Source organism: Bombyx mori, chromosome 15, assembly GCF_030269925.1.
Source record: "Bombyx mori chromosome 15, ASM3026992v2".
Lineage (NCBI taxonomy): Eukaryota > Metazoa > Arthropoda > Insecta > Lepidoptera > Bombycidae > Bombyx > Bombyx mori.
Window position 1 is genome coordinate 3860572 of NC_085121.1, and position 22300 is coordinate 3882871.

Sequence of the window (22300 nt, forward strand, 5' to 3'; positions counted from 1 at the left end):
ATTTTTATTATATAAAATACTTTATAGAAGTACTTTATCATTATTTTTTGTTGATGTTGTAGGCAGACGTGCATACTGCCCTTCCGATGGTTAGTGGTTATTGACGCTGACGAACGTTTACTATTCGATATGGAATAATAAAGATACAGCCAAGTCGTTGCCTACTGCAAAATTTTCTAATCTAGGTAGTGTCTTGTGAGTTCACGCGGGCTGGCACTAGCACCCTGCCTGCTTCTGCGGTGAAGCAGTAATGCATTTCGGTTAGTCAGAATAACCTTCGCCGCAATGTTTGGTCACCTGTTTTCTTCCAAAATATTGTCTGTCTATTTTTGTATTTCTTTGCCTATTTATCTGCACAAATGAAACAACACCTACCTACTAGGTACCTATGTCATAAGTGTATAATCTATGACCTATGTAATAAAAACATTAAAAACAACAACAGAAAAAAGCTCTTTATTTTAAACACATTCATTCAATAAACTTTATTAACGAGTTACATTTATCTGGATTTAAATATAGGATTATTAAATATTAATTTTGGTTAAATTTGTGCACATTTACGGCAAATTGAATTATAATAACTAAAACATTTTATTTAGGTAGACAAATTGTGGTAAGTAAATTATTTGTATATGTTGTGACCTAACTACATAGGCTTTAAGCTGTCCAAATTGCAACAATTCTATAAAATTTGAGTCATTAATGGATAGATTTTACGATATTTAATATGGGTCAACGTTTCAACCCAATTAAAGAATATAGGTACCATTCAAATCGTTTCTTCCGCATGTAGTACTAGATGAGTGTGTCGTGTAATATTCGATGAAAAATTCTGAAGATTATGTGCAATTACAACATATTAATCTGTTTTATTAACTTTTAAATAATATTATGTAAAATATATAATAACAAATATACACCACACTGTAGATGCTGTTGCTCACCATGAGATAGTACCAGAAGTAGTACTGGTAGCATAAACAATAAGTAGTTACGAGCTGTTTGAAAGGGATGTTGTGATTGAATAGGAATAATATGTATTATGCTTAAAAAAGAGATGTGAAATATGAAGCCTCAGTTGCATTGTTCACTGAATAACCAACTTTTTTCGCAAATTGTACGTTTGCTTTGTAGAACAAGTAGGTCGAATGATGGTGCTCGGGCAGGCTTAAAATATATTCCATAATTATTAGATAGTATTGGAGGTTCAACCAAAGAGTTCATTTATGAAAGGTCATAGGGATACAGTAAAAGCTCTAAGAGAGCGAAGTCCCTTAATGAATTAATTTAGGATCAAAAAATATTATTATAATAACAGTACACACCAACTAAAAAGACTCATGAAAACATTTAATTTTAAAAGGATTTCAATCAGCAAAATGTTGCCATTACAAAAAAATAATTTAAACATTTAATATATTTTAAATAATACTGTAGTTGCCCATGGAAAGCAAACAGCGTCTCAAGTCTTGGACGCAATCATAGTATGACTTGTATGGTGGTGCTAATGTTGCATCATATAGCTTCAGTACTTCGGTGAACTTCTTTACTGCTTCACCATATTTGCCTTCATCCATAGCTGCTCGACCGTGGCGATAGAGCATTTCTGTATCCTGTTAGGAAAAACGGGTTTTACATAGTACTGATAGCCTAAACAGTAAGTAGTTATGATTGAACTGTTTAAAAAGGGATGTTGAGATTGATTAGGATAATATTATGCCTAAAAAAACTAGTTCTAATTATACAATTAAATAAACATACAGTTAACTTAAATGTTATATTGACAGATTTATTCAAGAAATTATTGATGCATCATGGCCGATGAGAATGGTAAGTTTTTATTTTATTACATAGACGAATGAGGAAGGGTGGTTCTATGTCTTTACCAGAACTTATAGACATCTGCACATGAAAACTGGAATAATGGAGCACATGAAATAAACAGAGTTGGAGGTAGCCAGCTATTAGTGTGGGCTTGAGTTTTTGAATTTCTAAGTAAATATAAAAATAAATAGTACTGCCATCCCTTAGATCAGTGATTATCAAACTTATTTCTTTTACCGCCCCCTTTGAATATCAATTATTTTTCAGCGCCCCCCATTTTTTATACACCCCTAAAACTTTAAAACCACAATTTCATTAATTTAATTAATAAATGTTGTATTAATTTTAGTAAATGTGGAACCACGTAGTACATATGTATTTGTAGATGCTATTATTGTTTCTTCATATATGTCCGTACATTGCTACAGAGAGTGTATTTACAAATTTGCAAAGTAAAAATGAATTCTTCTCATCAATATGTTTGTTTAAATTCAGAATTACCAAAATAAATTGCTAGTTCACTGTACTATTACTATGCTAATTTCTTAGAACGAAACTATTTTTTTTGAATATCTTTCTCATTAATATAAGATTCTCATCATGAGATAATTAAAAATTTATATTTCGACTAGTAAATAATACTACTAACAATAATAACTTATTAAACTACGAATAAGCTAAACCTGGAAGACGTAGAGGATTTCATTTATCTGGGCTCCGTCATAGCTAGTAATGGATCCTCCGAAAAGGACCTCAGAAGGCGAATCAGTATGGCAAAGAGGACTATGTCCCAAATGGACCGTGCTTGGGTGGCATTTTTCTCTACGGCGCAGAGACTTGGACCCTCAAGAAAGCCGACCGCCAACGCATCGACGCGTTTGAGATGTGGTGCTGAAGGAAAATGCTCGGGATTCGTTGGACAGAACACAGAACCAACGAATCCATTCTTACCGAGCTCAAGATTCCAATGCGCCTCCGCACTACATGCGCGCGGAGGAGTTTAGAGATCTTTGGACATATCGCCAGAAAGAGCGGTGACAATCTGGAAAAGCTGCTGGTAACGGGCAAGGTATGCGGGAGAGGGCACAGAGGCAGAAATCCAATGCGCTGGTCGGACCAAATACGCTCCACTCTCAATACTTCAGTCCACGTTGCTATCCATACAGCCGAGGACAGGCAGGAATGGCGCAAGATGATGCAGGAGAAAGTTATTAGAGGAGGCCACGACCCTCAGCACTGAGGATTATCGACGCAAGAAGGAAGGAAACTACGAAAAATAAATTAATATCATTTCGTATTATAGATAAATATGGGCAATTTTTCATAGAATTTTAGTTTATAATTTAGAACTGGTTCAAATAAAAACGGCCGCCTAAGTCAGCGTTTTTATTATTTGTAATAATTAATATCTGTACTAATATTATAAAGAGGAAAGATTTGTTTGTTTGTATTAAATAGGCTCCGAAACTACTAAGCCGATTTGAAAATTCTTTCACTGTTTGGAAGCTTCACTATTCCCGAGTGACATAGACTATAATCTTTTTTTAAAAAAAATTGGGTGTCCTTACTAAAACTCCAATAATTTAACCCAAGGTGTAAAAAAATTACCTAAAATATTCTTTACGTCGCGTGCCCTACGAAAACTGTTGATGATAGAATAAAATAATGTACTACGACTTTGTAAAAAGTCGTAGTACACAGGAGTTTTGCTGAGTTTGCTCATCTTGCCACCGCTCGGGTGGCGCATGTCGTCGGCAAAATCAGGAAATTGGGCCTCGACGTGACACTCAGTAAATCCGAGGCCATGTGGTTCCACAGGCCGCGGAGAGTGCCACCTATCGATGCCCATATCGTGGTTGGAGGCGTCCTTATCGGGTCGGGGTGCAGTTGAAGTACCTCGGCCTCATTCTGGACAGTTGGACCTTCTGTGTTCACTTTCAAAACCTGGTTCCTCGTTTGTTGGGGGTGGCCGGCACGTTAAACCGGCTTCTTTCTAACATCGGGGGGCATGACCAGGTGACGCGCCTTATACGAGGCGCCCGTGTGGGGCCACTGGCCGTAGGGGTAGCGAAGTTGCTGCAACGACCGCAACGCACCATCGCAGTCAGGATCATCCGTGGTTATCGCACCATCTCTTTCGAGGCGGCGTGTGTACTGGCTGGGACCCCGCCTTAGGTCCTAGAGGCGGAGGCGCCCGCCGCTGACTATCAGTGGTGGGCTAACCTTCGTGCCCGGGGCGTGGCGCGTCCCAGCCTCAGTGTGATCAGAGTGTGGAGGGCCCAATCTCGGCGGTCCGTGCTGGAGTCATGGTCCAGGCGGCTGGCTGATCCTTCGGCTGGTTGTAGGATCGTCGAGGCGATTCGCCCGGTTCTTGTGAATTGGGTGAATCGTGACAGAGGACGCCTCACTTTCCGGCTCACGCAGGTACTCACTGGGCATGGTTGCTTCGGTGAGTTCCTGCACCGGATCGGAGCCGAGCCGACGGCAGAGTGCCACCATTGTGGTTGCGGCTTGGACACGGCAGAGCATACGCTCGTCGCCTGCCCCGCATGGGAGGGGGTGACGGCGTGTCCTCATCGCAAAAATAGGAAGCGACTTGTCGTTGCCGAGTGTTCTGGCATCGATGCTCAGTGACGACGAGTCGTGGAAGGCGATGCTCGACTTCTGCGAGTGCACCATCTCGCAAAAAGGAGGCGGCGGGGCGCGTGAGAGATGCACAGGCCCGCCGCCGTCGAGCGGGTCCAGGGAGGCGGATCTCGCCCAAGCCCTGGCTGGCCCTCTAAGTGTTTCGGGTCTCCCTCACATGTCGACCTGGGGACCAGTGAAGGGGGCCTAAGAAGACGACGTGCAAGCTGCTCTGCACACGTTTTACGTATGAGCATCCGGGTGATGGAAGGCCGGCTATCCTCAACCCACGCTGGTTCGGACCCAGCGGGGTATTCTGTAGGATAGACCATTCTAACCGGCGCCATCTAAGCGGGTTTCGGACAGCCTGCTGACCGAGAGGGCTGGTGGTCGTGGCGCCGACGACCGCCGGTCTGGCGTCCCGAGGGGGAGGGTGATGGAAGAGATGTGCTCCGCACTAAACGCTTCACTTTCCCCCCTTTGCCTTTTCATGAGCTCTGTCTCATGCGAGGTTTGGATGCTGGTTGTTGAGCGACAGGAGGCTTTAGTCGGTTCGACTCCGACATGCCCCGCCCTCCATCCCCAGTGAAGAGCCGAAGTCCGGCGATTTCCTCCTGACAAAAAAAAAACGTGTGGCACTCGGGAACTGCGGCGGTAAAGCTATTGCATAGCATTTTTTATCAACTTATGACATTATAATTAGACAATGATAATTTAATATTAAAACAATAATAAAACAAGGCCACGCTATATTAAACTTTAATAAAGGCAAAACCTTAACTGTCCCCTTTACACTACTAAGCTAAACCGCGCGAGAGAGAGATGGGCAGACTTTTCATGATGCGCATGCAGTGTGACGTCACGCCACGCGCTTATTCACAAACACTACACAAGCGCAACGTGTAAATGTGTTGAACGCGAGCTACATGGTAGGCGGAGTGAGGGATGTTAGGTTTTTTTCGTTACGGAATTTCATGATTCGGTCGCCGCGCTCAAGGCCCGCGATAAAAGCTATGCAATAGCTTAAAAATTTATGAACTTGTAATAAAATCTCCTTGGCTATACTATTTGTATCTGGCTGGTTTTGGTATCATTAAAAGTTTAAATTTGAAAGAAGATAATTCCAAATTAAAATTAAGAAGATGTGTGATTTTTATTATTTTTCGTACTGTCAAGATGAGTGAATCTAATGAAGATATTCGATACATTTTAAAATTTTAGTACAAAAAAGGTAAAAAAGCAACGCAAGCCGTGAAAAAAATTGCGATGTTTATGGACCTAGTGCGGTGTCTGTGAGAGTAGCACAAATTTGGTTTAAGCGTTTTCAATCCGGAAATTTTGATGTCAAAAATGCACGTCACTCTGGCCCTATTACGGATAAAACCGATGCCATTTTTGAAAAAGTGGGGCAAGATCGGCATATCAGTAGTTACGACGAAACTGAAGAACTGGGAATTGACCACAAAATAGTTATGGCGCATTTGAAAAAAACTGGGTACACAAAAAAGCTAACTGAAAGAAACCTAATGAACCGTGTACTCATTTGTGATTCTTTATTAGGACGTAATGAAACCGAACCATTTTTGAAGAAGCTGATAACTTGTGATGAAACGTGGATCACGTACGACAAGAACGTGGGAAAAAGTTTGTGGTCAAAGGCCGGTCAGGCTTCACAGACTCTGGCGAAACCCAGGTTAACTCGCAACAAGGTGATGCTGTGTGTGTGGTGGGATTGGAAGGGCATTATACATTATGAGCTGTTACCACCAGACAGGACCATCGATTCTGAACTCTACTGCGAACAACTGATGAGATTAAAGCAAGAAGTTGAGAGAAAGCGGCCGGAATTAATCAACAGAACGGGTGTGGTTTTTCATCACGATAACGCTAGACCTCACACATCTTTAGCCACTCAGCAAAAATTAAGAGAGCTTGGCTGGGAGGTGTTAATGCATCCGCCGTATAGTCCTGACCTTGCACCTTCAGATTTCAACCTGTTTCGGTCTCTTCAGAATTCTTTAGGCAGTGTCAGGTTAACATCACGAGAGGACTGCCAAAACCAATTGTTGCGGTATTTTGATCAGAAGCCCCAAAATTTCTATAGCAATGGGATCATGTCCCTACCTACAAGATGGCAAAAAGTTATCGAACAAAATGGTACCGACATACTTTAGTTAAATGTGAATAACCTACATTAAAAAATGTTGTGAATTTTCTTAAAAAATGCGAAGAAACTTTTCCCCAACCTATTATTATATAGAAATAAAATAGTAAACAATGTTTACAATAAGTGAGCTGTTTAGGCTTACTATACTATTTGACATTGGACGGTAATGGGTAAATTAAGTAAATGAAATTACAAATTTTACAGCGCCCCCCTAACCCACATCAACGCCCCCCATTTTTTCCTGGGCCCCTTAACGCCCCCCTCTAGGTTTCAAACGCCCCCAGGGGGGCGTTATCGCCCACTTTGAGAAAGACTGCATTAGATGAATATGCACTTGGTGAAATGCTATACCTAAGGATTAATGTCGCAATATGTTGCAGCCATCATTTAGTGCTAGACAACATAAAATGTATTTTATGAAAAGTATAATTTAATATTTAAAACAGCTTCCAATTAGGAAAGTAGACTTAAAGTTTCTCATCTTGATGAACATCTGCATTACAGTCAAGTTGTGTTAAGCTATGCACCTTTTTTGGAATGGTTTGCAGTGTGCAATATAACAGCTTTCACACACATTGTAAATAGGGATAAACAACAGCAACCAAGAACCTCCTCCGTATTTGAAGTTGGTTTTTTATTTATTTTTATTTGCTTAGATGAGTGGACGAGCTCACAGCTCATCTGGTGTTAAGTGGTTACTGGAGCCCACAGACATCTACAGCGTAAATGTGCCAACCACCTTGAGATATAAGTTCTACCATTCAGACGAAACGCATTACTGCTTCACGGCGGAAATAGTGGTACCTACCCGTGCGGACTCACAAGAGATCCTACCACCAGTAATTAAGCAAGTTATAATTTTGCGGGTTTAGTTATTATTACATGTTGTTATTCCTTCACCGTGGAAGTCAATCGTTAACATTTGTTGAGTATGTATTGGTTAAAGCTAATATATAAAATTTCAGTTGTTGAAGAAGAGGCAGAAACACCTGCAGCTACAGAAAGTGAGTCAGCGATAACCCCTACTGAATTGGACAAACCATTGGCTCCACCTAAATATGAAGTGCGCCCTTCTTTGGGCGAAAAGTATGTAACCATTACTAAAATAATCTATACCAATTACTAAATGAAACAAGAAAATTAGAATGAATCCATAAATAAAAATTTAATAATTTCACCTTATAATCGCCATTGAAATTAAGATTTTTTTAATTTCTCAAAAGAGACGCGATGCATATTATTTACAGTACATTTTTTAAATACGCTTTTATTAGCTTTTATAATACATTTTACAATAAAATCATTTTTTCTTACACTATTTTTAATTCAAATTTATTTATAATTAATTCAAATCTATAAAAGCGTATTTTTTTACTTTTTTTTTAAACTATTATTTATTTTGCGTACCTACTCCTAGTAACTTCAAGGGATTAGCTTCGCCGAACGCGTAGGCGAACTCATGGAGCTCAGCCTAGGCGACTTTGCTAATCTACCCTAGTAAGAGCTTACGGTGCTATAATTAAAACGACTTTTACGAATTTACTGGTGGTAGGACGTCTTGTGAGTCCGCCCGGGTAGGTACCACCATCCTGTTTCTTCCGTGAAGCAGTAATGCGTTTCGGTTCGAAGGGTGGGGCAGCCGTTATACTGTAAAAACTGAGACCTTAGAACATCCTAGTCTTAAGATAGGTGGCGGCATTTACATTGTAGATATGTATGTTCTCTGGTAACTGCTTAAAAGGAAGTGTGCCATGAGCTCGTTCAAAGCTAAGCAATAAAAAATAAAAGTTTTCATTAGTTTTGATGTTTCGAATGCTATACAGTTTTTGATGATAACTGACTACCGAGCTATTATTCGATTTAATTTTGCGCTGACTATCGTCTTAAATTTCTTTCTATTCATTTTTTCTTTTTATGAAATTTAAATAAAAACCTGAAATTACGAACAATAAAGGAGAGATTAAACGGTTAATGCAGTTTTAAAATTTAGTCTATGACTCGCGAAAACTAAATGGAGCATTAGTCGTCCGATCCTCCTGATCCATTAACGGTGCTTTTAGGTACCATAAGCATCGCTCACCGCCCCCGCCGAACCCGTCGCTTGCGACGAAGGGCTTCACGAGTGAATTAACACATAGACACAGCCCACTGAGTTTCTCGCCGGATCTTCTCAGTGGGTCGCGTTTTCGATCCGGTGGTAGATTCTGCGAAGCACTGCTCTTGCTAGGGCCAGTGTTAGCAACTCTCCCGGCTTGAGCCCCGAGAGCTCGGCTACACGTCAAGGAGAAGCTGAAATAGCCTCTCAAGGCTATCAGCATAAGTAGGAAAAGAACACTATATACGGTTTCATCTAATTTAATGGTTATCAGATTTCAGTCTCAAAATGTTCGCGAGATCATCGTAACGACAATGCAGGAACAGTTGATGGGTAGAAAGTATAGGTCGGACCAAGCGCCGCGATGGACAGAGGAAATCGCTAACAGAGTTCGACAAAGAGTTCAGGACTTGGATATGAAAAGGTAATAAGTACATCGACTATAGTTACTGCTATCTATGTTTATTAAAGATAATTTTAGCTCAAATTCTAATTTATTGTAATGTATCAAATACAAATCACAATAAATTTGTTCTTATGAGTATGCGGGGTCTATGATCTTTTTAAGCGTTCTCGCTTTGGTTTACATTGCGGCTTCTTCTAATATGTTCATAATAGTATGCGGGGTCTATGATATTTCTGAGCGTTCTAGCTTTATGATCTTTCTGGGCGCTCTAGTTTGCTTTAGATCGCGGTTTCTTTTAATACCAACTTTGTAATGGATATTAATGCCGACGCTCACTTGGGACACGATTTAGGTCTTAGTGCTATTGTAATAAGGATCACCGTATCAGACGTTAAACTTATTTTCAACTGTGTAAATAAATAATCTTATCGTTAACATTGAAATAGTATTTATGGGTGGATGACTGTATTGTTTCTCTTTATTTTAATTTCCTTTCACAGGTACAAAATTTTGGTACAGTGCATCATGATAGAAATGAAAGGCGCCGGGGTGAAATGCGCCCAGCGCTGCATGTGGGATCCGGAAACGGATGACTATGTCGGCGATTTATTCAGAAATGAAACTATATATTGTTACACTGTTGCGTACGGCATATATATGTATTAAATGGATTAAAAAAAAAAGAAAATTATATTATATATCGAGCGATGAATAGCTATTTGGTTTTAGCGAAATTTTTGCAACTTTACAGGAGAGCCATTTATGGATATATTTATAATTTGGAAAAAATATTGAAATTATGATATATTATATATTATGATATATATTATTTGAACTAGAGGTCCCGCAGTAATCGAAATTCGACCATAATTAATTGGAATTGTAAGTTTGTACACTATTATGATTGTATTTTATTCTTCTATATTCACAAATTTCGCCAAGGCTACACTATAAAAAAAAATTAATAAAGACAAACAATATTTAATCTATTCTCAATTTGACAACAGACGTCAAGAACAAAAGTTTGACAATAAATAAATAGTATGCACGCGTGTGTGTGTCAAATACATGGTATTTAGTGCGTGTAATGTTTTCTTTATTGATTTAATGTATCTTTTATGCATTATTCTAAAAAAATATTAGCATTGTGCACTTCTTCTCTATATTCTCTAAAAGTGTGAAAAATTTCATACTCCTCCGTCCGCGCAATTTTCGTAAAAAGGGATACAAAGTTTTTGCTTCACGTATTAATATATAGATAGATGGAGTAAGCTTAATTGAAGTTCAATTTAAAATATCGAACTGTTGATGCTAATACCAAAGAAAACGGGTCTTTAATTACAAAGATAAATGTCCTTTAAATCACATAGCCTTTCACTCCTCGATATATTGAAGAAATCACGATAACTGACAATTTATCATAGCTAATAAACGCAGTTATGTTTTGCTGTGCTTTTGTCTGATATTAATAATATATAATGATATATCTGTGTTTTAATCGGATATGGTTTCAATAATTGTTTTGTCAAAAGCTTGATTGTGTTTCTAAAATATAAGTAGCCTAAGCTATTTTTCATAACATTGAGTTATTTGCTAACAAAAGTACCGATAAAAACGGACCAGCCGGAATAAACAGACCAGACAAGAAGAGATACTTATTTTTAAAAGTACGGTTTATGTTATACCCGTTATATTGACAATAAAAACAGACACTTTGATTTTATTTATTTGTACACATCATGAATTATTCTAGTTCTGGTACATACGTAGTTTTTAATATTTCACAGATTTTGTATGTTATTTATTAATGTTTCTCTTTGGTACACAGAATTAACTCCCTCAGTATTTTTAGATACAATTTGTTTCGGATGCGTTGCTTAGGTACAACTAACTAGTGATTTGACTTGGTTAAAAATTTCAAAAAGATCCTAGCTAAGCGACGATTATGCAAACGAAATATTTAAAAAGTGAAAGGTAAAAATAAACTGTAGGTTAAAAAAGAACACGTTAATTTATCGCGATGAACGAAATTATGAAAGCAAAATGTAATATAAAAAGATAACACAAAAAGATTGGGAAGTCCTGTATTTATAGGATTTAGTAACCACTCAATATTAAGTGGGCTCTGAATTCTTGACTATCCCCATTAATGGTAGTTAATAAAAATACAACTAAACCTCAAATAAGTTCGAATATTTTTTATTGTGCCGTCACAGTTGCTCAAGGACTTCAACAATGTCAGGGGCACAGTGAAATCGGTGTCCATGCTTATTCAAGCAAAGGGCATACGAAAAGAGTACTGTTGTCTAATTTAAACTACTTTGATGCTTTGATTTAGTCCCAAAGACTTTGGCGGGAACGCGAGGAGTGAAGTGTGATTTGTTTTATTTTGTCTATTTAGTGTTTCTTTAGTTTTAAATGTGTAAAAACGGTGGTTTATTAACTGTTTAATATCTGTGAAAGTGGACCAAGGTGGGAAAATGGAATAAAGCCGCTGGACGTAGCTTCTCGGGATCCTCAAAAAAGTCCACTGAAGAAATCTCAGTAAATGTCCACCATTTTACTGAGATTATATTTCATCCCATATCATCTCATTTCATTTAATTTCATCCCAGTTGATAATGTCTCAAATTAATCATTTTCATTTCATTTCATATTATCATTTTTCATACAAATGAGAATATAAATTAAAATAAGACTCGACCTAAAGGTCATAGTTACCAGGTCATAGAATCCCTTAAAATAATTAGTATCAAAAAAACAGTAAAGCATTCAAAATTATGGAGGGTAGAACTAATTCTATCCTCCATATTCGAAACGTCGGAAATAATACAATGACAATAAAAACGCGGGAGATTAAAACGTAAAAGTATCTTTAATTATGTCCACGACCCGCCAAAGCCGGAGTAAATACATACTGTATCATTTTAGTTGATGGTAAACGGTAATATCAATCGCAAACGTCATGATTACTTCGAGAACGATACACTAACTCATTATGGTCCGCGATAAGATTTAATTTACATACGTTATGGCATCTGGCCAGTACTCGAATATCAATTTAAGAATGAATCATAAACAACCAATAGTAATTTAAAAAATATATGTTAGATCAATAATAATAATTGGCGAATAGAAACCGGCTTAACCAAAACTATTATCGTCACAACTATTGGTATTAGATATTATAATTATTTTTCGGATTCTCATCAAGATTTCATGTTAGTTAGCCGTGAAAGTTTAATCTAAATATATTTAAAGAGTTAAATTTTCTATGGAAATTTTTGATAACTTTCATAGATTAGTGCTGTAGGATACCTTCTAGATTCTAGTCTACTTTACTATTAAATTCAATTGGGGTATGCGTGTCGGACTATAGTTATGGTAAGGAAACCCTGTTCGATACCAGATTTTTTTTTCCAACCTACCAATAATATCGTACGAACGAAAACTGATGACAGTGTTAGTAATTTGATAGGTATACTGGCTAAACGCATACCTTAATACATGAGTTCGAAGTTTCATGTTGTGTTAATATTAATAATTATAGCGAAGGCTTCAAATTATTTTATATAAATCTGAAGCACACTGCGATACTGTAAAGAGCAACGCTATTGGATACGGCTAAATGACATCTTTATTATTTAAATTAATATTTTGACTATTCATTAATTTTTGCTCATTTATTGGACATTATTCGAACACTGCCGCGTCACGGAAATTGTATTAAACTTTCAAAATATGTTTGTTGATCTTTTTAGAATTCATTATTAAAAGTTTTGTTCTTTGTATAGAGTTGTTTGCTTTGTAATTTTCGAGAAGACACCATTTCCATATATTATACCGGACAAACTTTGAACTGGTGCTAATTTTAGTAAGATTTTCGATTTCTGGTTCTGAATATCACTTAAATTACGCGACAGTTTCAGAAAATTGTTGTGGGTTACAATTTTTAATTTAATGTTTGCAAGAAATACCATATTTAAATTTTAATGACTGATTCACTAAGATGGTAATAAACTAACAACATATATCCTGATGTTTTATTCACTGGTAGTTTTAAGATGGAAATCGCCTTTTTTTTTCAAATAAAAAGCTAGTTAACTAAAATTTCCCTTAATCTGTCTCAATGATTATTTATTGGCTAGCGACCCTAATGGCTGAGAATTGTTACCCGAATCAAAATGCTTAGTCTCTTATCGCCGAATGCAGATTCGTGCGGGCAGGTAGAGAATGTTTTTATTTTATTGCCTAGATGGGTGCACGAACTCACAGCCCACCTGGTGTTAAGTGGTTACTGGAGCCCATAGACATCTACAACGGCTGCCCCACCCTTCAAACCGAAACGTATTACTGCTTCATGGCAGAAAAAGGCAGGACGGTGGTACCTACCCGTGCGGACTCACAAAACGTCACGACACAAAAGATTCAATGTCGGAGTCAGTAAGCATTTGATTGCCGTTATTAAAATCTAAGATAAGAGAAATCCAGACTACTGTAACGGATCCCGGATTCCTGGTCGCAATAAATATCCCCGTGCAAGCTATTTGGTATTGTATTTAGTGTGTCAGTATATACGTTCTGCGTGCTTAGTGCGAGTTTTTTAACGTCCTCGATAGCGTAAAAGTTAACCCAATTTTGTATGCAGGTGGAACAGCGCCCCTAACGGCAACCGTAGGCAAACGATCCCATTCCATACAAATATGAGCTAACTTTTACGCTATCGAGAACGTTAGAAAACTCGCACTAAGCACACTGGTCGTGTTGTGTGTTATGAAAACAGACATGTATGTATGTATGTGTGTGAGCAAACGTGAGTAGTTCATTTAAGAAAAATACCTGGAGCGATTTTAGTCCCTTCAGTATGTTGGTGTACTGCTGGCATAAACCACACTGGATCATGAATTCGGTGCAGTCGTACGGAACAGCCACCACGTTCGGGCAAGGATTGTCGGAATCGCACCTAAACGTGAAAATTGCACAATTAATAATGAATGAAAATGTTATGTTATCTGAGTCGACTATTATCAAAGCCGGCAATGTGACTTTTGGACAATTATTGGTAAATCAGAAAAACGAATTATTGACTTTGTATTCCATTGGCAGTCACAAAACTCTTCTGAACGACATCTTAGATAAATAACAGGTTAAGTATTGACCTTTATTTAATGCAGGTTTTGAACCGTATTCTTTGAAGGAGACGATTATATTCAAATCAATCTGTATTGACATATCAATAACATTTTTTTGTCCAAATGCACAGATTGCCACCTTTGATAATAGACGACTCATCTATATGTTTACTATACTTGAAACCTTAGAACTTGTATCTCAAGGCGGGTGGCGCATTTACGCTGTGGATGTCTATGGGCTCCAGTAACCACTTAACACCAGGTGGGCTGTGAGCTTGTCCACCCATCTAAGCAATAAAAAAAAAGTCGAAAAAATTCCACTGCCGGACGTACGGTATTCAGCAAGGTTTGCCACAACGATTGGCTACGGCGACATTCATCAGGTTGCTACGATTATGAATTCGATTATTCCTCGGGTGATTTTTCTGGTAATTCGAAAATCTAACACATGTTTATGTATGTTATGTAACACATGTAGAGTGAGTCAATTCCAAAATATTATTGATTTGGTGCAACGTCTGAATCATTAATTAAATAGCCATTAAATAATAAGCGATTAAAAATAAAAGTTGTGTTTTCAAACGTGAACTCTGCTCACCTTTTGAGGAAATATACTCAAATAAAATATTATTATAAAATAATATATGTAAATAAACAGTTATCCTTACTTGAATCTCATGTAATTCTCGGTCATCTCATCGTACAAAGGCCAGTTTTCCTTGCACGGTATGCATTCACAGTCAAACCAGTACCGGTCTTTGAGTTCCATTTGTCTCTTCTCCTTGGGCACGGTCGTGAATATTGGACCGTAGTTTTCGCAGACTTCCTCACCTTTTTTGATATTTTTGACGGCACGAACTACGATGTGTGAGCCATAGAAATATCTGTCGAAAAATTATGGACTTAAGGTAACTTATACAAGACCACATTGCGCTTTCCTTAGGTAATCTCCATTTCTAATCTATAAGGTTACGTGGATATAATATTTAAAGCTTACAACATTTTAAAATTTTATTATTTTAAATATTACATAACAGAACTAACAACAAAAGTCAATAAGAAATGTAAATCGAAGTTAAGTTATTATGTACCTTACAACGCCTGGTTCACAGGAGTGATTGAATAGGGCGAGTGTCGGGAAAACGGCTCCGGCTAAAAACACTGATTTTCCGTCATGTTTTATAATATTCTTATCAACTTTCGGCTTAGGTACTTGAAGTTCAAACACTTCGTGCGCATTGAATTGTAGAACCTGAAGATTCCTCAACAAGTAGCCACCTATCAATTCTACGTCACCCTGGTATTTTTCGTTAACCGCCATTGAATTCAGTTCCACCATTTCTATCGGCTTCGTTCTTGGTTTTCCGTCAAAATAACCGGTCAATTCTAAGACCTTAATCAGGAATACTACCATCTCTGTTCTGTGCAAAAAGTCTTGCTTGCATCTTTTTTCTTCATGAGTTGTTAAATTGTAAATGTTTCTGTAGTCTTCCGTCTTGTATGCACCCAACTGGGGCTTCAAATCATTGCTGATGCTCAAAAAGTAATCCTTTTTGTTTTGCGTGATCATTCTCAAAGCGATTTGGCATGTGATAGAACATCCAGATTTCCATATCAATGGAAGTATTTGACATTCGTAACCGTGATATGATTTTAAAGCGGTTTCTAGGCATTTGTCGCTGCAGAATATTACGTTCGGACACTTGGGACACGGTAGTGATATAGGACACCTAAAAAATTTAAGGATTAATTTTTATTTCAAATTGTATGTTGTTCAATAAAAAGTAGGTATGTAACCTATTATGAATTGCGAAAAAGAAATTGGATTGATGTCTACATTCATAATTTTTTCTACTATTCGTTTTACTACGAGTATCAAGAAGTTCACATTCAACTTTTTTGTGCCTAAATGATCTAGTGACCTTCTACGTGACCTACAATATCAAGGGTGCTCCCGAATAGACATGAGGTAAAATTTTCTATGCCATTGGATTGTCATGATTTCCTAAGTTGCATTCAAACAGGAATATTGACATGATTGCTTCATGTTCAAATATGCCATATTAAAATATACCTAATAATTTATATATACTCGTATAAGTAATATTCTCACTTAAGGAAGCAATTTTGACAATGTGTCTTCGAGAATTCAGCCAAAAGAACTCCACTGTGCGCTTTCTCAATAAGCAAAACTTCTCCAGCACTGATATCCCTTGTTGCAGTAGCGTATCTTCCTTTAACGTCGTCAGTATCTATTGTTATCGCTTCAGAAGCCGCCGGGAACTTGGAGTTATGCTTTCCTGCTAATTTCGGTTTTGGAGGAATCTTATTTAAAGGTTCTGGATCGCTTGGATTCCCAGCGAGAACTAGTCCCTTGTTCAAAATTTCCAACATTATCTTAGCATCTGTCCGCATTTTGGTTCTTTTCTCCTTTTCAAGTTTTGTTGCCTCATCTAAAGCACTTATAGTGTCTCTAAAAGAAATGAATAAATGTAGCAATGATAAATAATATTATCAAATATTTTATGTCTATGGTTTAGATTACTTACTGGAATGCAACAATTGATTCCCGGTTCCTTTTCAGCGCCAACAAACTACGTGCTTTTCTTTCGTAAACTTTGTATCTGAGATGCCGAGGATATCCGAGGGACAAACATTTCTTTATATCGGCTAGGGCTTCCTCGTATTGCTGCAAATGGTTCAGAGCTGCCGATCGATTGGCGAAAACAATTGACAACTCTTCCGCTGTTGGCGCAACATGTGTGATTTAACGACTTTGTGGCGGTTTACAAATTCAAATACAAATGAGGTCAAAGTGTAAGATGAGTTTATTAATTGCTATCGACGTCTGATGGGCATATGGCCAACCTCATTTCACAGAATTCACAATACCAGATATAACAAAATCGCCCCCAGTTTGACTTGCATAAGCAGGCGCTATGGATAGTTGAACTATTGTTGTGGTGCCATCCAAAAATGGAGATGAAGTCCACCCTGATGGCGGGTGATACGATTTTTGTTTACCTACCCTACCTATTCACTGGTAGCCTACGGGGCTATTCCAGCTTCGTGTGGACGGAAAGGTGAGCTCACGAAGTCAACCTAAGAAGAAGAATTAGCTAACATTAGCTCTAGCAAGAGCAGTGCTCTGAAAAATGTACCTCCGGATCGGAATCGCGACCCACTGAGAAAAGCCGATGAGAAACTAAGTAGGCTGTGTCTGTGGGGGTGGTGTGATGATAAAAACATCTTGAAGCAGTCTTCATAGAATATACGGTGCAAATCACATTGAGATTCAAAGTCCAAAGACCCTCTATAAATGAAAATCATATAAAAACGTAACGTGTTTTCACGAATGTTCAGGGTCACATCTGCTGATGTGGGTGATTAAGAAGTTCGCATAATCACTGTACGTGCAATTCAAACGAGGAAAAAGACATTTCCAGGTACGCATGACTTGTGTTTTATTTTAAGTAAATTTAAATTTATATAAAATTACCTTAATTTAATGCAAGTTCAGAAACCTTTTTGTTTGTTTTCGTTTTAAATTAAAAGGAAGTTGTCCTAAAGTATCTTGTATTATTCATTTTGGTAGCATTTGTTTTGGTAGCAAGCTTCTAGAAGAAAGCGTGCTAGAGAAAGAGTAGGTCTCTGCCCTCCTGCTGATTTCGGACCCAAAGTGTTCATGCATTCCGACTTGAATGGTAGAACCATAATTGTTATATCGACAATGAAACTGAGACTTCGACATATTATGGTCTCAAAGAGAAAAGACTGTCCACAAATGACAACAAAAAATATATATGTATTTTATTATGGTGTATCCGAATTTAATGATAATAGTATTTGAGGAAAACTTTAAGCACTTTGAAAAGTTCCACGATAATGTAATTTATACTCACTTTCCTTTTCTGGCATATGCATCATACTTTGACTGTAAAATACCAAAGCCTTCACCCAATCACCCTTTTGGACCCATTGGTTTCCCGCGTCCTTTAATTGTAGAGCTTTGCTTAAAGATTTGTTTACAGGAAACTCGCCACCCGTTTTACATTTCACAACATCATCGGTGATATCGTACTTTTTTATAATCGGGAGACTGCACAGATACGAAACGCGCTTAGAGTTCGATTCTAAATTGGCGAAATTGTTTTTTGTGACTTCGTCTAATTCGTTGTTGATCGATTCGTGAAACTTCTTAAAGAAACCTTCGTTTTCTTCGGTCATTTTTTTATTTAATGAATACACATGTGCAGCGTGTAAGCGAAGGAAATTATAGGTTAGCCAGCACAAGAGAGACGGTGCGCGCGAGAGACTGCTCCAATACTCTATTTATAAATTTAGAATGTTATGCTGTACGTCACATCAGACCGAACATTTTGTGCGTTGGGCCAACTTATATAGGAAATTAAATTAGATATAACTTTTGCTGAATAAAATTTAATAAAAATCTACAGAGAGTGCTGTAAGCAATTATTTTTCACCACCTACCATCAGAGCAGAGTCCATTAATTTTTTCTATAATATTTTTTATTTTTATGAATGAGTGATTACCTACTGGTGGCCCAGAAGCCTTTCCAGTTTCACTAGAACAGGTGGGATTTGGTAACAACCGTCCGAGTGCCTCCGAAGGAGACCTCACAACTCAAAAACAGCTGCTTCGCGAATAAATCTACTACCGGATCGGAATTGCGACCCGCTGAGAAGATCTGGCGAGAAACTCAGCGGGCTGATGCATGAGTTAGATTGTACATAGAACTCTTTGTCGAGTTCGACGTGTATTTTGGAGTAAATTTCACATAGCTTCCGTATCTTCAAGGCGTGTTCTTCAAATGTGGTCTTAAAAATCGTTGCCCTGGCATCGTTGATGTCCGCGAGCGAAGGTGACCACTCACTATCAGGTCGTCTCCCTTAGTGTCAGTAAAAAATACATTTTATCGTAAACACGATGAATCATGCAATAAAGCAACTGTGTTAGTTCCACTATCATTGACCTTAATTGGAATGTTCTGGAAAGATTCAATAGAATAAAAAAAAAACAGGCAAAGCGCGCGAAATCGGTGGTACTTGTTAAACTTTTTGTTCCATCGTGATAGAGAGGCAAAACGAAATTCGTGAATTTAACTTTGCCGTTCTGTGAATCTGTTGCAGCTAATACCGAAGATTAATGTAAACTAATACATAGTAACGTCATTGAATTTGAAGATTCAAAATCAAATTTTCGTTTGATGATTTAATAATCTAAGGCATTTTAGCGATTGTAGCCAGAACAAATTTCGTTAAATATCTAACCTTATTTATTTCAAGGATTTGATGATTTTTTATTAAGTACTCCTGTTTGAGCTGTAAGTATATTAATTCTCAGTAAATCAGTGATGATCTTTATATAGGTAAATACTTATTTTGTTACATAATAATATGTTGCATATATTGTGTATGTTTACAAAATTCATAGCCAACGTTACAGAGTAGACGCGTAAATATATCGTTAACACGCTGAGCACTCGTGGACACAAATTTAACTCTATATGTAGCCTTGAGTACCTACCTGTGACTTCTTGCTTGAGAGGCATGCCTCTATGACATATGACAGATAACGTAAAACGAGTCAGGACTTATAATACACTAGTTGTACCCGTCCGCTTCGCTGGGGATTTAAAATTAACAATATTATTTCTCACCCCCACAAAGATTCCCATCATTAACGCCCCCGCAACTGGTGTAGGGAGTCCAACACTGATATAAATATTAGCCCATCCATTAAGTACATGTATTTTCTACATGGGTACCAAGTTTCAAGTCAATCGGATGCATGGTTCAGTAGTTATAACGGAACATCCGTAAAAACCACTGTAGATTTATATATTAGTATAGATTACACATACTTTTAGATTGCTATCGCTTTATAGTTTATAGATACATATATCAAAGACAATAAGTTGCTAGCCATTTAAAAGTTAGGCGAGTCGAATCGATTCGTCACAGAGTCTTGTCCACTAAGATCCCTATTCCGAGAACCGCTAATGATTTCCAAGATACGGAGCTTTGTCGCCAAACAAATTTTCGACCATGACCAAGTTCTGAGTACAGGGAAACCGTTCATGTGTAAAATAAATATACATTTTACTGACAGACGAAATAAAGGTAATTAATTAATCAGCTGAGTTTTTTTTTCTTTTGATGTAATAACAATATGCATTGTTTGGCAGCTGAGTTATTTAGAAAAGGTTGGTTTTCCCGTACCCTAACAAAAAATTCTAAGAAATATTTGTCGAACGCTTTTTTATTCTCCATGTTTTCTAGACCACACTAACATTAAAATATTGGAATGTGAGTGAGGATCACATTCATCAAACATCTAAGGACGTTTGCTGGGAATGAATGGAATGCAATGCGAGCGAACTAAACATTCTATGATAAAGCTTTTTAATGCTAGGTATGATTAGAATTTTTATATATTTTACTTAACTATCAGCTCGTACTAATTCTAAGATTCAAGAATCGAAATTACTTCATAACAATAAAAACGTAGGACAAACCACATAATTATCTACTCACGTCAGAGTTGGAATTGGAATCTTAAAGATTTTTCTAGAATCTGACGCAGATAATAAACTATCTTCATATATATCGTCTTCCGAGAAACGTGGAAATGTTTAAGGCTGTTTAGATCTTTATTGTTGTTCATTATGTTATTAAATTAATAATTGCCATATAATCATTTCAGTTGTGATGCAAGTGGACTATTATTCTTGGAGTTTGTATTGCAATTAGCAATAAAATTAATTTTCTGGTTTTGTTCGTTTTTTATGTTGTTTCCTACTAATAATCCATATCTTTTGCTACAAGATAAACATCACTTTCTTCACATTTATTATTGTAGTGTGCATTAGTTGAAACATTTGTGTAGTTAGAGTTTTTTTAGTAGGCAGGTAATTCAAAATGGTTTCCATTGGTTTTTTTAAATACTTTAAATATTGTGGATATGTATCGATTGAAAAACGCACAGCCTAAAATGAGAAATTTACCTTTCATTACTGTTTAAAAAGTAGTTTTTAATCCACCAGCCTATTCATTTTTAAATTATCGGTTAAGTACCAGTAGGTACAAGATTTATAAGAAGCATGTCTTTTTTTATGATTGAAGAATTATTGGTGGTCCGGAGGCTTTTCCAGTTTCACCAGAACAGGTGGGCGACCAAAGGCTCAGCCAGGAGGGGTGGGATTTGCTAACAGTTGCCCGAGCGCCTCCGAAGAAGACCTAACAACTCAAGAGCAGCTGCTTCGCGAATGAATATACTACCGGATCGGAATCGCGACCCGCTGAGAAGATCCGGCGAGAAACTTAGCGGGCTTATGCACGGGCTAGGTTGCATGTCGAACCCTTTGCCGAGTTCGACGTGTACGGTTACAACGGGGTCCTTAAGCCTGCTCAAAGAAGCAAGTCATCTTTTAAGAATGTATCTTTTCACAAGCGGTTAGGGATTTTCAATCAATCTATTCGGCTCCATATCTTGTTTTTATTTTTTTATTGCTTAGGTTTGTGGACGAGCTCACGGGCCACCTGGTGTTAAGCGGCTACCGGAGCCCGTAGACATCTACAACGTAAATGCCGCCACCTATCTTGAGATTTAAGTTCTAAGGTCTCTGAATAGTTACAACGGCTGTCCCATCTTTCAAACCGAAACGCATTACTGTTTCACGGCAGAAATAGGCAGGATAAGCTATGTCCCGGTTTATAACATAATTCCTGAAAATGTCTTCCTAAAAATGATAAAACCACATGTATATTTAGGTAAGTTACACCTTAAGGAATCCTTGCAGATCCATTAACACAATTATTAAACGCCTGCAGCTCTAGAATTAAGAACAGGTATAGGGGTTCTGGTAACCGTTTTTATTTTTCTGGCCGGGGGCCGAACCTCCCACGAGGTCCCCGCGCCTAGGTCGCGCACGGTGTGTGTGGCAATTGACGATTGTTCTTTCGTAAACTTTGTATCTGAGATGCCGAGGATATCCGAGGGACAAAATTTTTTGTATATCAGCTAG

The 22300-nt window shown here is 37.6% G+C and overlaps 2 protein-coding genes across 4 annotated transcripts; one reads left to right on the forward strand and one right to left on the reverse strand.

The window, feature by feature from the left end:
- Positions 1–197: 197 nt before the first annotated feature.
- Positions 198–12911, forward strand: LOC101740929 (dynein light chain Tctex-type protein 2B). 3 transcript variants are annotated; one of them, XM_038015863.2, is made up of 6 exons: positions 443–553; positions 588–616; positions 1791–1833; positions 7585–7705; positions 8989–9138; positions 9621–12911. In XM_038015863.2, the coding sequence occupies exons 3-6, from the start codon at positions 1818–1820 to the stop codon at positions 9784–9786; spliced, it is 453 nt and encodes a 150-aa protein (XP_037871791.1). In that variant the 5' UTR covers positions 443–553; positions 588–616; positions 1791–1817; the 3' UTR covers positions 9787–12911. The 3 variants fall into 3 exon arrangements, with proteins under 3 accessions (XP_062528414.1, XP_062528413.1, XP_037871791.1); XM_062672430.1 differs by having other exon boundaries at positions 198–616; XM_062672429.1 differs by lacking the exon at positions 588–616 and having other exon boundaries at positions 268–552; positions 1767–1833.
- Positions 1333–20402, reverse strand: LOC101740237 (SET and MYND domain-containing protein 4). The gene is made up of 7 exons (XM_012692476.4): positions 18155–20402; positions 16802–16997; positions 16366–16725; positions 15344–15982; positions 14921–15136; positions 13960–14083; positions 1333–1616 (listed from the first exon to the last, which is right to left on the reverse strand). The coding sequence occupies exons 1-7, from the start codon at positions 18477–18479 to the stop codon at positions 1425–1427; spliced, it is 2052 nt and encodes a 683-aa protein (XP_012547930.2). The 5' UTR covers positions 18480–20402; the 3' UTR covers positions 1333–1424.
- Positions 20403–22300: the final 1898 nt, after the last annotated feature.